We start from the raw sequence: 16,878 nt of genomic DNA, 5'->3' as shown, positions 1-16,878 counted from the left end.
ATGTGTTCATTGGTTGTGTGTGTGTATGTGTGTGTGTGTGTTTAGAAGAATAAATAGGTAAGCGCATTTTGAATGAGGGATCATAATATTTATTTGTGAAAATATTTTCTAATATGTGTTCTGGGGGGATACATTAAACAGGTCTGTACAGTTTTCTCCCTGGAGAGTCTTCATACAAATTTATATACCATGTAACCCACAAGACACAATTTCATCTTCATTTAAAAAGACCTTTTCACTTATGTCACTCATCTCAGTCCCATAACTTTCTGTTGGCCTAAAACCTCTAATGGAACAAGTGTAATTATGCTAATAACAGGAATATAGTTCACTGGTCAAAAAATTTGTCTGTAATGTGATTGTTCATTTAGTAAAATATTTTTATACTGTTTTTAAATTTTTTATTGCAAGTGAAACTTTGTGGTTTTCTACTAATAAAACATGGAAAGCTGTACAATGAGGGAAATCAGAAACCATACTTCCCAGTAGCTGTTGGAAAACGGTACTTATACTACTGTGACCAAAATTTTGTGACTCCTTCACGAAGGTACCTGCATTCCATTTATTGTACACGAGACGGATGGTCACCAAAAGTACCATGCCTCAGTAAGTAAATCTCTCTACAACTGCATGTGCATAAAGCTTCCAAAGAGCGGAGAGAGGAGAGCACATAAGTGATTACAATTAAGTCTTACATGACAGGAATAGGGCCAAGGGAAGAGGGGTTCCAGAAAAAAGACCAAAATAGAACTTTTCCATTATGAAGAGGTCTTCATGAAAGTCATATGAGAGAGGCATGTGTGACTTTACAAGAATATCTGTATAATTTGTGCATATTTTAATTATAAAAACTAATGGTAAATAACATGGAATATAGATATATATTCTATATATAGATATATAATCTATATATTCCAATTGTTGCACAATCATTTGGTAGTAGCTTCAGCTTTTCTTAAGATAACATTATTTTTGGATAGTTATGCAGTCTTGTTTATATATTGTAAAGATAATTTTAAATTGCTATTTTGACCAAATTTATGTTTCTCATTTACTTTATCATATTTGTGGTCCTTAGGAGAATGCTCTTACACTTATGTGGAAAACGGACATCGTCCAAATAATCCGAGAAATTATTTACAGGGTGAATCTGTAAACGTCAATTGCTATCCTGGCTACAGTCTTCCCCAAATGCAGACCATGATGACATGTACAGAGAATGGCTGGTTCCCTCCTCCCAAATGCCTCCCTGTCAGTAAGTAAAGTGCTCTGAGATCCCAGCATGTTTATAATTTCTAAGGCTCATCTATATTAACTGTGGCAAAAGGTTTATATCAACTTCATGCTTTGCAAATGGACCTGTTTAGTTTTATATTTTTTCATTGTATGTAAGTTGATACATATATTTTTAGTCTCTTTCTCAAATGTGTTGATTGGTTGTGTGTGCATGTATGTGTGTGTGTATTTTTAAAAGAATAAATAGTTAAGTGAATTTTGATTGAGGGATCACAGTATTTATTTGTAAAACTATTATATGTAAAACTATCTAGTGTGTGTTCTGGGGGGATACATTAAACAGGTCTGTACAGTTTTCTCCCTGGAGAGCCTTCATACAAATTTATATAGCATGTGACCCACAAGACACAATTTCATCTTCATTTAAAAAGACCTTTTCACTTATCTCAGTCATCTGAGTCCCCTAACTTTCTGTTGGCCTAAAACACCTAATGGAACAAGTGTAATTATGCTAATAAGAGGAATATAATTCGTTGGTCAAAAAATTTGTCTGTAATGTGATTGTTCATTAAGTAAAACATTTTTATACTATTTTTAAATTTTTTATTGTAAGTGAAACCTTGTGGTTTTCCACAAATAAAACATGGACAGCTGTATGATGAGATGAATCAGAAACCATACTTCCCAGTAGCTGTTGGAAAACAGTACTTATACCACTGTGACCAAAATTTTGTGACTCCTTCACGAAGGTACTGGGAATCCATTTATTGTACACGAGATGGATGGTCACCAAAAGTACCATGCCTCAGTAAGTAAACCTCTCTACAACTGCATGTGCATAAAGCTTCCAAAGAGCGGAGAGAGGAGAGCACATAAGTGATTACAATTAAGTCTTGTATGACAGAAATAGGGCCAAGGGCAGAGGTGTTCAAGCAAAAACACCAAAATAGGACTTTTCCATTATGAAGAAGTCTTCATAAAAATCATATTAGAAATTCATGTGCGACTTTACAAGAATACCTTATAATTTGTGCATATTTTAATTATAAAAACTAATGGTAAATAACATAGAATATAGATATACCTTCTTGCACACACATTTGGTAGTAGCTCCAGCTTTTCTGAAGATATACATTATTTTTGGATATTTATGCAGTCTTGTTTATATATTGTAAAGATAATTTTAAATTGCTATTTTGACCAAATTTATGTTTCTCATTTACTTTATTTATCATTTTTGTGGTCCTTAGGAGAATGCTCTTACACTTATGTGGAAAACGGACATCGTCCAAATAATCCGAGAACGTATTTACAGGGTGAATCTGTAAACGTCAATTGCTATCCTGGCTACAGTCTTCCCCAAATGTGGACCATGATGACATGTACAGAGAATGGCTGGTTCCCTCCTCCCAGATGCCTCCGTGTCAGTAAGTAAAGTGCTCTGAGATCCCAGCATGTTTATAATTTTCTAAGGCTCATCTATATTAACTGTGGCAAAATGTTTATATCAACTTCATGCTTTGCAAATGGACCTGTTTAGTTTTATATTTTTTCATTGTATGTAAGTTGATACATATATTTTTAGTCTCTTTCTCAAATGTGTTGATTGGTTGTGTGTGCATGTATGTGTGTGTATTTTTAAAAGAATAAATAGGTAAGCGCATTTTGAATGAGGGATCATAATATTTATTTGTGAAAATATTTTCTAGTATGTGTTCTGGGGGGATACATTAAATAGATCTGTACAGTTTTCTCCCTGAAGAGTCTTCATACAAATTTATATAGCATGTGACCCATAAAACACAATTTCATCTTCATTTAAAAAGACCTTTTCACTTATCTCAGTCATCTGAGTCCCATAACTTTCTGTTGGCCTAAAACACCTAATGGAACAAGTGTAATTATGCTAATAAGAGGAATATAATTTGTTGGTCAAAAAATTTGTCTGTAATGTGATTGTTCATTAAGTAAAACATTTTTATACTGTTTTTAAATTTTTTATTGTAAGTGAAACCTTGTGGTTTTCCACTAATAAAACATGGACGGCTGTACAATGAGAGAAATCAGAATCCATACATCCCAGTAGCTGTTGGAAAATACTACTACTATCGCTGTGACCAAAATTTTGTGACTCCTTCACGAAGGAACTGGGATTACCTTTATTGTACACAAGATGGGTGGTCACCAAAAGAACCGTGCCGCAGTAAGTAAACCTCTCTACAAGTGCATGTGCATAAAGCTTCCAAAGAGCGGAGAGAGAAGAGCACATAAGTGATTACAATTAAGTCTTGTATGACAGAAATAGGGCCAAGGGCAGAGGTGTTCAAGCAAAAAGATCAAAATAGAACTTGTCCATTATGAAGAAGTCTTTGTGAAAATCATATGAGAAATGCATGTGTGACTTTACAAGAATATCTGTATAATTTGTGCATATTTTAATTATAAAAACTAACAATAAATATCATGGACTATAGATACACCTTCTTGCACACACATTTGGTAGTAGCTCCAGCTTTTCTGAAGATATACATTATTTTTGGATATTTATGCAGTCTTGTTTATATATTGTAAAGATAATTATAAATTGCTATTTTGACCAAATTTATGTTTCTCATTTACTTTATTTATCATTTTTGTGGTCCTTAGGAGAATGTTCTTATACTTTTGTGGAAAACGGACATCGTCCAAATAATCCGAGAAAGTATTTACAGGGTGAATCTGTAAACGTCAATTGCTATCCTGGCTACAGTCTTCCCCAAATGTGGACTATGATGACATGTACAGAGAATGGCTGGTTCCCTCCTCCCAGATGCCTCCGTGTCAGTAAGTAAAGTGCTCTGAGATCCGAGCATGTTTATAATTTTCTAAGGCTCATCTATATTAACTGTGGCAAAATGTTTATATCAACTTCTTGTTTTGCAAATGGACCTGTTTAGTTTTATATTTTTTCATTGTATGTAAGTTGATATATATATTTCTTGGTAATTGTATAGCAAAATAAATGTATCTATCAGTAGACATTAGTCACAAATACAGTAAAAGAATTTGAACATGACACTTGCTAGTTAAATTATCATATTGATATGTACATTAAACAACTTAATCATTTGACTCAAAATGATTATAAAATTAAAGTTTAAAATAGAAAATAAATACAATGATAGCCAAAATGTCATGCATGTACTCAAGCATTGATATGACATTGTTACAGGAAAGCTATTTGTCACCAAGTTTCTCTAGGATATAATACTAGGAACGGGTCTTCTGGGACATTGTGCATGTTCTACTTAGGAAGTTTTCTATAGTACTTGTTCCAGTATCAATAGTTCCTTCTGGTTTTACATCATTGTTAATGACTGGTGATGTAACATTTTTGTATTATTATTATTTTAATTTCAGCATATTAAGGGGGTACAAATGTTTAGGTTACATATATTGCCCTTGTCAACCCCCCCTCCCCCAGTCAGAGCTTCAAGTGTGTCCATCCCCCAGACAATGTGCACCGCACCCATTAGGTGTGAATATACCCATCCCCTCCTCCCGCTCCCGTCTGCCCGACACCTGATAACTGTTATTCCTATATGTACACTTAGGTGTTGATCAGTGAAACCAATTTGTTGGTGAGTACGTGCGGTGCTTGTTTTTCCATTCTTGGGATACTTCAGTTAGTAGAATGGGCTCCAGATCTCTCCAGGAAAATACAAGAGGTGCTCTATCACCATTGTTTCTTATAGCTAAATAGTACTCCATGGTATACATATACCACATTTCATTAATCCACTCATGTATTGAGGGATACCTGGGTTGTTTCCACATCTTTGCAGCTGTGAATTGTGCTGCCATAAACATTCGAGTGCAGATGTAACATTTTAATATTTACAAATTGATTGGCTATAAAATGTTATAATATTATAGTGTTAATTTACATTTCTTTTATTAGTAATTGGGTTTAGCATGTTTATTCATAGTTTACCTGGTATTTAATTATTCCAAACTATGAAATACAATTTGATCTTTTTGTTGGTTTATCTTTTGTGGAGCTTTTGGTACTTAGTTGTTGGAATCTTAGTAATTGTGAATATTAATTCTCTTTCAAGGATATGTAATGAAAATGCATTTGTTTCTGTGGATACTATTTTTCTTTTCTTTAATATTTATTATGAATATAAATTGTTCATTTTTCTAAAACTTATCAATCTTTTTCCATAGTTAGTGTTTGTTTCTATTGAAAGTAATACTTTTCTTTAAAAACAGAGACATTGTACTGTATTTTATTGTAAAATGTTACAATATTTTCTCTTCCCTTTTTATATTTTTAATTCACTTTATGTTGATTTAATTCATGATAATAACTATATTTCCTTTTTTCAAATATGGGAAACCCAACATTTCCTCAGAAATCTTTTATTGTACCTTTCCATATAGTATATTATATATATGTATATGTATATAAAATGGCTGTTATTCTGAGTGCTCTATGTTACACTATTAGCACATAATTCTTCAACCAGTGTTCCAGTGACCCTCTGTCTTTGTTATATAGGTTTATAATAAGTTGGATATCTAATCATAACCTTTAGTCTTTGTCTTAGTTCTTTATCAGTCTCATTTTCTGAGTCTCGTCATTCAGTTTCTGATGACACTATTATTTTTATTTTTTTCTTGGTAGACTTTTCAAATAAATGTTAATGATAAATCTTGATTTGAAATGACATTTCTGCTGATATCAAACAGCCCAAATGTTGTCCCTCTTGCTTTGGTTTTGGAGCTGGCAGAGTCAACCACTTATTTATTTCCTTTCTTTCTCTCTCTTTCTTTCTTTCCCTCAGTGACCCCTATTGCTCTGGATCAAGTTATTAATAAGAATTTTGCTATTTTACTGTTCATGCTAGGCCCTGTACTTTAGTCAGGTTATTTATCTACTTTATAGTGACCATATAAATAACAAGTCTTAGCTTTGTCTTCATAATGAGATGTCAACATTCCATTATCAACATATATTCAAGCATCAGTGAATCATAGAACTTTTCGATGGAATCAGATCTAAATCTCTCATAACCAGCAAAGAACACGCAGAGGAATTCAAATGTACTTTAGTGAGTGTAGTAGATATATATTGGAGTGTGTCCTGAGTGGTTTCTTTTGAAATAGACCCTGAAAAGGAAACATTAGCCAAATGGATCACAGAATACCAATTGACCTTAATTTGTTGTAAACTTGAATCAGTAAAGCCATTTCCATTGATGCTTCTGAAGGCGCAGTAGTCCCCCTTATCCATAGGGGATACATCCCAAACCCCCAAGTGGATACCTGAAGTGGCAAATATTATCAAACCCTATATATACTATATTTTTTGACTAACAACCAGGAAGGCTACTAAGTGACTAATGGGCAGATAACCAATAGGGTGTGGCTACAGTGGACCAAAAGTGGATTCATGCCCTGGGCAGAACAGAGCTGTATGGCACAAGATTTCATCATGCTACTCAAAACAGCACAATTTAAAACTTATCCATTGCTTATTTTTCAATTTAGCACAAAATATTAAATACACATTTCATATTTTTGGACCATGGTTGACCACGGGTAACTGAAACTGCAGAAAGAAAAACCAGGGGAAAGGGGGGACTCCAGCACCACTTTTCCAGTCTTCTGTAGTAGACAGTGAACCCCCAGGATTTATCAGTAGTTTTTAGTGGCAACGATTGATTATTAAATCAAGAATCTCTAACTCTTACTAGACCTATATCTAACATTCTTAGTTAAAACAAAATTTTTGATGATCCTCCAGGTGTCACTTTTTAGAAATTTACATACAGTAAAATAGTTTTTATTTTTTGCTACATAGTTCTATGACATTTGAAAAATACATGAGTGATGTAAGCCCCATTACAGACTCTAGTAGATTAACAGTCTTTTTGCTGCCAAAACACCCCTCATGCTGCCCTTTGTAGTCATGTGATAGTCCACCTCCAGCTCCTGGAAATCACTCGCGTGTTACTGATTCCTGCACTGCTGCTTTTTCCAGAGAGTGACATACATGAAATGTGCTGAGGATGTAATCAGTCGAGTCTGGTTTCCAGCTGGCATAATTCGTATTGCTAAGTGTATCAATAGTTTGTTTATTTATTTCATTGTTTATGTTGGTGAGCATCACTCCGCCGCATTATGTACCACAGCCTGTTGATCCATTCACTCACCGAAGGACGCTCAGGTTGCTTTTGGTGTTTATGAATCATGCTGTCAAAAAATATTCACCTCTAGTTTTTCATATAAACAAAATTCATTTCTCATGGCTACTTATCTAGAAGTGGGTTTGCTGGATCAATGGCAAGTATATGTTTATTTTTATAAAATGCGGACAAACTCTTTTCCTGAGTGTACTTTCTATATTCATATACTCAATGTGTGGGAGTTCCAGTTGTTTCACAGCCTTGCCAGCACTTGGCATAGTGAGGGGTTTTCCCATTAAATTACCCAGTGTAATACGTGCATGGTGGTATCTCATTCCGTGGTGACTAATGCTGCTGAGCACTTTTGTCTGTGCTTATTTGCCATCCATATAGCTTGTTAAGGTGAAGACTGTTCAAATATTTTGCCCGCTTTTCATCTTTGATCTTTATGGTTTTCTTTCTTATGCTTACTTTGAGTTTAACTTCTTAAGACTTTAAGACCTTAAGATTTTCTCTAATGTTTTAAGGTAGAAGCTAAGGTCAGTGAAATAGAACCCTGTTCTTTCCTAATACAGATACTTTGTAAGACCAATTTATTTCATACCGTTTCAGTGTCATTCCACAAATTTTGATATGTGGTTTATCCATTGCTGTTTTGCTGGAGTAGGGTGGATTGTCAAAAAGATTTACTGGGTTTTTGGGAAGGGGAAGTGAGAGAAGTATTGCCAAAATTATTTAGTTTCTTGCTCTTCTCCCTGCTTTTTAGCTAAAAGAACAAGCTTTGGAACTTTGTAAGTTTGTAGGTTTTTGCATTGGTGTTGGAGACAGTTACCTGTATTAAGTTTTGGTTTAACCACTTCGGTACCAGCGTCGACTGTAGTCGACAGCCAGAGACGGACGCGCACAGCGACTTTAGCCGACAGCCCTGATGGGAGGGAAGGTGCACAGCCGAGCGTTGACTTTAGCCGACAGCCCTGATATGACTTTTCTAATTTTTTATTTATCAAAATAAAATTGTGAATATTTAAAAATAACGTCATGAAAACATACGTTACCTATTCTGATTTACATGACAAGTAAAGCTGCCTGTATAGTAAAACAAGCTTTCAGTGCTTTCAAGCTTTCCTCAACACACAAGAGTAAAATGGATTCATCGTCAATGCACAGCACAGACTATCCTACGGACTGTGAGTGCTGGCTGTGGGCGAGATTTTGTGGCCGGTGAACATGGTACCGAAGTGTTTAAAAGGCTGTTTGTTATAGATCAACTTGATCTTTTCAAAGCTTATTTTAAACTTTAGTAAGACTGGTGTGGGGTACATTTATCCTAGCACTAGTTGTTTAGAATATTAATAAAGCTTCTTCTAGTGTCTTTACTAAATGATCTGGATGTTCAAAGGCATCTTTCAACTCTGATCAAATATGGATGTCTCCTAATGTTGTGTGTTCTCTGTGAATCTGTCACCTTATTGTTTTCTGGTGATTGTCCTTCATCCAGTAGTTACTCTTTGTCCAATCTCATGGAGCTTTGCCCTATTCTACAATGTGTCAGTATTCAGCCACAGATTTAGGGAATTACTGTGCAAATCTTTAGAGCTCTTTCACTCCATAGTTTCTTCCTATCTGACTCTCTGCTCTGCAAATTCTAGTGACCTCAACGTCTTTGAGAACACTGATGTTTATTTCTCCTGTTCAGCAAGACTGCCATTTTCTGCTTGGATTCTTTCTGCCTGTGCTGTTCGTTGTTGTCTGGAAAATTTCTCCAGGCTTAATGTCACTTTCACAGTAGAGTGCCCCTCATTTGTCTCTTTTGTTTTCTATTTCATTTCTGCTCATATTTCTATTTTTTTTCAAAATTTATACTTATATTGAGTTTTGTTTGCTGTCTTTTTTCTAATTTCGTGTAAACAACAATTGATTTTTGGTTTTTATTCTTTTCTTTGATAGCTATTTAATAAGTTTCCCTCTAAGCAGTACTTTAGTGTCATCTCACAAAGTTTTAAATATGTCTTTATTATCATTTGATTCAAAATACTTAATGTTACTCTTTTGATTTCCTCCTTACCATGGGCTATTTTTAAATGAAGCTGGGTTCTGAGAAAAAGGACCTAATAATTGACAGTAACTTTTACAGTCAGTATAAAGAAACAGTAACTTTTACTATTTCAGGTTAAGTTATACATAATTTGAGGAATCTTCATTTTGGCCTTGGAAGAGAAAGAAACGTGTTGGTCTTTCTCATCTTCTTTGAACTCACTATATCCCTATGGTTTGACACACACCATAATGATGACATTTCTAATTCTGGGGGCCAAAGGCTGTGGCAGCTATTCTGGCAGATTTTCTAAGATTGTCACCTCCTCTCAGATATTTCAATTGGCTAAATAAGTTCTGGGATTGCCTAAAATACCCAGAGTATGCAAGATTTAAAACTCCCAACAAAGAACACATTGCCCACCGAGTTCTGGCATGCTGTAGGACTCTGGATTCATTGGACTAATAGATTTCTAATTATTTCTTAGAAGGGATTACAATTGTTTTAAATCTTACCTTGTTAAAAAGTAGCTGAGACAGGGTCTCCATGTGGTATCTTTGGAAACTCATAACTTACTTCCTTTGACATAAGAACTTGGATGATTATGATTATCTAGGTTTTCACTTACAAATGACTCATTTTTTATATTGTCATATTATTTAAGGTCTTACAAAAATGTTGTTGAATATACGTTTATCTTTTCCTGATTTTATCCCATCTAGAAACATGTTCAAAATCAGATATAGAAATCAAGAATGGGTTTATTTCTGAACCTCAGTTTACATATACCTTAAATAAACAAACACAATTTAAGTGTAAACCAGGATATGTAACAGCAGATGGCAAAACATCAGGATCAATTACATGTCTGCAAAACGGATGGTCAGCTCAACCCACTTGCATTAGTAAGTAATTTATTATGTTAGTTGATATTGTACAGATGATATGCAAAAGTTCAATTTTAATCTTTTTCGAGGGGGTTGATGTTGTTTTACTTGAAAAAATTAAGAAAAGACTTTGAGCAAAAAGTATACATCATTTTTTTTCTTTTAAGTTTAATTACTAGAATATCAGTCCTTTCCATGCAAGGTTTTATTTTTTTTCTTTTTTTAACTTTAAAGCATCATGTGATTTAGAAACTATTTAGGAAGGTTTACGCACATTCTGGTGTAAACTCATTTATTTTTAGCTTAGACCTTGATATCAATTATATATACTTGTTTTTAGGTGATGATACTTTTATGTCAACATCTTTGCTGTTAGATGTAAGATTAATGTTTTTAGTGAAGATATGGATCCATAATGCATAATCTCATAATAATTTATCCTTTATAATTTATACGCTTGACACTGTAGGATAGATAGGTCCACTTGTCAATATCCTTCCCCTTAGAAAATCTTCAGAATTGTACAGATAGTGGAGAGAGAGAAATGTTTCTAGATGATAACAGTTTTTGCTGTGTTGAAAGATTTCCCTACCACACCATCTAGATATTTGTAAAGATTTTCTAAGAACAATTCACTCAGTTTATGTTATTTATCCCAAAGACTCTTAGTACTATTTTTGAAATGATATTTAATATGATTGCTTTAAGTGATGTAAACACCTAAATATGCATTCATACAGTTCTTGTTTTTCTTTAAATGTCTATGTTTAATATGGGTTCTAGCTTCAAAAAGATGTTACCCCTCATTGAATCTTAAATTCAGCTGATGAAAAACATAATTCCCCTCATATAAATCTCATTTTATACTAAATATACTAAATTTTGATCAATACTCATTAGAAGACTCTCTTATTATGGAAAACAATGTCATATATAATAAATTCATTGATCTTTTTATTCAATTAATTTATTTTTCTCTTTTACATATACATCATAATTACTAATGAGTCTCACATCTTAACTTACAAAGTGCTATTATGCCCTCCCATAAACAAAGTAATATACACCTACAGTGGCCCGTTTTGTTCCCAGTATTTTCATAAATGTATAAGTGTAATTTAATTGTGAAAAATGTTCTTCAAATAACTTTTTCAGAATGTTTAAATGATGAGAAAAATACTTTCTCATCATTTCTCATCAACACTTTTCTTTCCATTTTTAGTAACTATTTCAGGACAATATTTTATCATTGGTAATCTTAGATTAATTTTATACCATACTTAATTTATTAGTATATATAAATCAATAAAGCTTAATTAATCAATACTTAATTTATTAGTATATATAAATCAATAAAGTACATATAAATCAATAAATCAATAAAGCTTTTTCTTATTTGAATGTGAATTACTGAGAATGTCCATTAATTACAATAGAAATGATATTCTCAATTTTATTATATACTAGAATCTTGTGATATGCCAGTATTTAAGAATGCCAGAGCCAAAGTTAACAGGAGATGGTTTAAGCTCAATGATGTCTTGGACTACGAATGTTATGACAGATATGAGAACAGACACAAACTGACCACAGGTTCCATAAAATGTGAACACGGCGGCTGGTCTGATACACCCACGTGTTATAGTAAGTACTGTCTTTTCAGGAATTCTGTTTTCGAGATAAAAATAAATCTGTCTGTGTTCCATTTTTTTAAATTTGTGTTGTCTAGAGACATTTTTTAAGGACCAATGATTAAAATCATGGTATCTCCTGATTTAACACAAACATGGAGGAGAAGGGTGTTTGAAAGTCAAAGAAAGAAATCTATCTTTAAAATAGTACATTAAATTAATGTTTCCTATGAGCCATTTACCTCAGAGCTTTGTGAATAGAGTATAATTATTTTTGTTACCCAAAATGCAAGCTTTAAAATTATTTCCAACTGGGCAACTCTTACCAAAATTATTGTTGGTTACAAGTTCCTCAGCTGTTTTGTTCCTGAATTTCAGCTTTATGACTTCTACCTTGAATGTTAATTTTTGTACTTCTTGAGTGTAGCTCTTTATTTTTGAACTTTGACCAGTTCTGTGGAATAGTACATGAATCTCTTTTATGTTTGCCAATCAGCCATCTGTTTTCCATGGTTAGAAGAGAGCTTGGATCCGTGGGAAAATGAGTGTATATACAATCATCCAAGCCAAAGGAATAGTAGGTGCAAAACTTTGAAATATAAACACCAATTTTCACTTAAAGAATTAGTATTTTTAATTTAAGAGAGTAATTTTATGCTTTGAATACAAAAAATGTAACATTATATTTTAGAAATGTCAGTGATTTAAACCAGATTCAGTGTATAGAAGTTGAATTTTCAAATTAATTTTTAGGACAGCTATGGTGTTGTTTAATACTATAATATTACTCAAGAGTCCCATATGAATTTAGAGACTATGTAAAACCTAATATGCAGCAATTTTTTTTAAGTAAACAGGTTTATCTAATGCCCCTGTGTATGTTACTCACCTGGTATCTACCTCATTTTTACATGGCATATATAATTTTAATTTGGCAGTGATTGATTATGTATTCTCATTAAATTACTTTTTACCTTCCTTTTTAGAAAGAGAATGCAATCTTCCTAAAATACATGTACACTTAGTTCTGGATCCCAACAAAGACAGTTATAAAGTTGGAGATGTGTTGAAATTCTCTTGCAGACCAGGATTTACAAGAGTAGGACCAGATTCAGTTCAGTGTTACCACTTTGGATGGTCCCCTAACATCCCAACATGTAAAGGTGAATATTTATTTTTAAATCTCTGAAACAAGAATTAGAACTTTGAATACTAATATTTTTTCTTCTCTTAATTTTCTGTGGACTTCCAGTATCTATAATGTAATGCACTAAGTCAGAGATGTACCTGTGAAGGACATGTGTTGTGGGGTTAATACCTCATTTAAGTTAATCTCCAATTGTTTCTTGAGAAATGTGTTGGAAGTATTCAAAGATACATAGATGGTGGCTGTCTAAGTCTGTTTTGTGTTGCTATTAGGGAACATTGAGGCTGGGTATTTTATAAAAAAGTTTCAGCAGCCTTATGATTCTGACGGCTGTAGAGTTCAATATTGGGCATCTGCATCTGCTGAGGACCTCAGGCAGCTTCCACTCATCAGGGAAAGTAGGGGAGCCACTGTGTGCAGAGATCACATGATGGGGGAGGAAGCAAGGGATGTGGGGGAGGTGCCAGGCTCTTTTTAACTAATTAGGTCATGGGAACTATTAGAGTGAAAGCTCCCTCACCCCAAGGGAAGGTATGAATTTCCTCATGAGATATCTATTCCCAGGGTCCAAACGTCTCCAATTAGGCCCCACCTCCAAGATTGGGAATCAAATTTCAACATGAGGTTTGCAGGGGACAAACATCAAAACCATAGCAGTGGCTGAAATTGGAGGGACTTGTTTTGTTACTTTTCATTTTGCCTACAATGCCACCATTAATATTGTACAGTTAATATAGCCTGGGCTGTAACCCAAGTTCCAGTGAGTGTGTCTAAACAATATTTAAGCAGCTTAGAACCAATTCAATTGCATATATTTGTTAATCAAATTTAAAGTATGGTGACCAAATGCTTGCCTCAGTAATGGTATATTTTCAAAAAGTTACAAGGAAATGTTTTTAGTAACCACATTGGCTACTCCACTTGCATGCATCTTTAAAATATCACACTAGTGAACATATTTAAAAGCTTTTAATAGTCCTCCAAGATGTTATTTCAATAGCAGTAATAAAACTGGGAAGTATAAATCTGGTATAAACAACTTTTTTTTTATTGTTTAAGGATGCTAAATAAATTATATAATGAGGAATAAATAAAGAAGAAAATCTCTCCATTTTACTGGATTTTTAAATTGTAAAACAGACACTTTAACTATTATTTACATACTATTTCTACTGTAGAGCAAGTAAAATCCTGTGGTCCACCCCCTGAACTCCACAATGGAGAAGTTAAGGGAACAAAGAAAGCAGAATATGGACACAGCGAAGTGGTGGAATATGATTGCAAACCTAGATTTCTGATGAAGGGGACGAGTAAAATTCAATGTATTGATGGAGAGTGGACGAACTTGCCAATATGTATTGGTAATGTATAAAATATTAATGTTTAAACTTAAATTAACATTGTTGTGTATTTATATAAACATGAAAATTGTGTTTCAACAAATACACATATTTTTGTGAAATTCACATAGGGGAGGAGAATACATGTGGAGAAATACCTGAACTTGAACATGGTTACACCCAGCCTTCTTCCCCTCCCTATTACCATGGAGATTCAGTGGAGTTCAATTGCACAGAAACGTTTACAATGATTGGACACAGATCAATTACATGTAGGAGTGGAAGCTGGACACAACTTCCTCAGTGTGTTGGTGAGAATACACTTCTCAAATCAACGTTTAATGGTTTAATATTCTTATTGTAAGAACGATATTTGTAAGCATATTTTTGAAATTTAGAAATATGTCTGAAAATATGAAGTCTTCATTTTAATGAAACCAAAGTTTTGTTGTTTATAATTTAGTATATGTCTACAGAGGGGAAAAAATCCCTAGGGATACTAGAATTTTAGAAATCTTTCATTCTTTTATATTAATTTTTCTTATCTTTAAATGTGTGAAGCTAAATTTTACTTATAAATTGTCACATGATTATATATGAGTACCAATTACCAGGAAACTATAACTATTTTACGTAAATGCCATCCTTGTTATTATAGGCCACTCTTTTCAGGCCCTGGAAAACAAAGAAAGTTGACAAAATAAGTACTTGCTACTCCCGAAAATCTTGCCTTTCTCAAAGCTTCTAAGAGTGATGATTTCTCAGTTTGTTTCAAATGTAGCAAAGAGAAGTTAATGGCTGTGGGTGGTGGACCGCAGGTCCTCACGGCCAGGTGTATAGGTTAGTGACAACAGTCAGTCAGGGAATGGGCTGGAAACAAGTCCCATTGATGGACTTCACACCGTAAGTGAATGATCCTGCCCTTCTGATGATCAAGTCTTTGATGACTAACTGGAAGGACCTTGAGGACCCTCATTCACTTTTTCTTAAACTGAGTTCTTCCACGGAGTCTTCCTGAATCCAGCATTCAAGGAGACTCCTGTGTGTCCTGCCTTAGTCATCCAATTGGTTAATTAATTCCAGGAAAAGGCAGAGCTCCAGACATCAGGGATTCATGCCTGTTTTGCTTATTGGTGTATTCCCGATACTCAGAAGACTGGCTGAAGTCAAGGAGACACACAATAAAAGTTTGCCAAAAGTATCAATACATTTTGTTGTTTATTCCTTAAATGTTTCCTATACACATTCCTGTCAAAGGTATTGCCAATCCTTCAAGACCTAACCTTATTTTTTTCCTCTTCCATCTTCACAAGTGATTTCACCACATTTCATATGGGGAGGGGCAGCAACCAAGGAAATATAAGGCATGAAAACTCTCAACTTTTCATTCTGACTTACATCAAAACTTCTACTTCAATTATTATTTCCTCTGATGTCAGAGTCTGCCTTTCCAAGGTTAATCTTCTAGCTATATTCAGCTTAATATAACCAACCCCCTTCCAGCTATCATAGGCCTTAGTCCAATTTTCCCCTCTCAATGTTTGTTTTGTACCTTCCACTCCTCTAGCTTTCCCACTCCTCCCTATATGCTTATGTTAACTCAATAAGCAAAGAACTCCTACCGGAAACCAGTGTATCCCAGGACACAGCAATGACCACCACCACTCCACTCGACTCTGTGTCTTTCTTCAGTTCCCATTTCTTACAGAATATCTTGTTTAGTCTTCCTCCATCTCAGGACCAGTCCTAAGAATGGGCCTTATTCTCAAATCTCTAGTGTGTTTTGAATGAGGCTACTTTATTTTTTTAAGGGTGCATCATAAAATCATTACCGTTCCTTGGCCAATTATTTAACATTTGTTACTCTGTTCATCCTCACTTGACTCTGCTTTAAAAATCATAAACAACAAATATTATCAGAGGCCTACATGTATATTTTATCAAATTCAAAAAGGACTGCCATCTCCAGTGAGTTTTAGAAAATAACAAAGCTAGCATAAATTTTATTATTATGGCATTATAATATTATTGAATTATATGATTATTTCCTTTATATTAATAAAATAGCTCCTCAAAGACTCTAATATACAGAAAAGAGGTCATAACTTTAAGCACCCAATTTCTTATTCTAAATATTTGTCCCTTTTTTGGTGATCACACAAAAGATCTGCTTAAATATTAATTATCTATATGTTTTAGATATGTTTTTCTTATTTATTATAGTATCTCATTTGAAAAATACATTCAAATTAGCAACTTCTTATATTCTATTCTCACAATATTTTAATGCTTGAATATTGTGGATTAAAAATAATATAATGGTGTTTGTGCTAAGGAAAACAAATGAATGTGAGATTTGTATAGATTTGAAATATGGGACCAAATTCAGTCATGTGATGAGGGTTCACTATGTAGATCATCCAAAACAG

General features: G+C 33.8%; 1 protein-coding gene across 1 annotated transcript in view; it reads left to right on the top strand.

The window, feature by feature from the left end:
- LOC105859529 (complement factor H-related protein 1) overlaps nt 1-16,878 on the top strand; it is a 143,063-nt gene that overhangs the window by 109,343 nt on the left and 16,842 nt on the right. The window contains exons 23-31 of the mRNA XM_075996992.1: nt 1,850-2,044; nt 2,487-2,663; nt 3,245-3,439; nt 3,883-4,059; nt 10,167-10,349; nt 11,799-11,975; nt 12,949-13,125; nt 14,288-14,470; nt 14,581-14,760. Coding sequence (XP_075853107.1) covers nt 1,850-2,044; nt 2,487-2,663; nt 3,245-3,439; nt 3,883-4,059; nt 10,167-10,349; nt 11,799-11,975; nt 12,949-13,125; nt 14,288-14,470; nt 14,581-14,760 — 1,644 coding nt within the window. The remainder of the gene's footprint in view (nt 1-1,849; nt 2,045-2,486; nt 2,664-3,244; nt 3,440-3,882; nt 4,060-10,166; nt 10,350-11,798; nt 11,976-12,948; nt 13,126-14,287; nt 14,471-14,580; nt 14,761-16,878) is intronic.

The sequence above is a fragment of the Microcebus murinus genome, chromosome 23 (genome assembly GCF_040939455.1).
Source record: "Microcebus murinus isolate Inina chromosome 23, M.murinus_Inina_mat1.0, whole genome shotgun sequence".
Lineage (NCBI taxonomy): Eukaryota > Metazoa > Chordata > Mammalia > Primates > Cheirogaleidae > Microcebus > Microcebus murinus.
The sequence above is the reverse complement of the archived record's forward strand: the minus strand, read 5'-3'. Positions and strand labels throughout refer to the sequence as shown.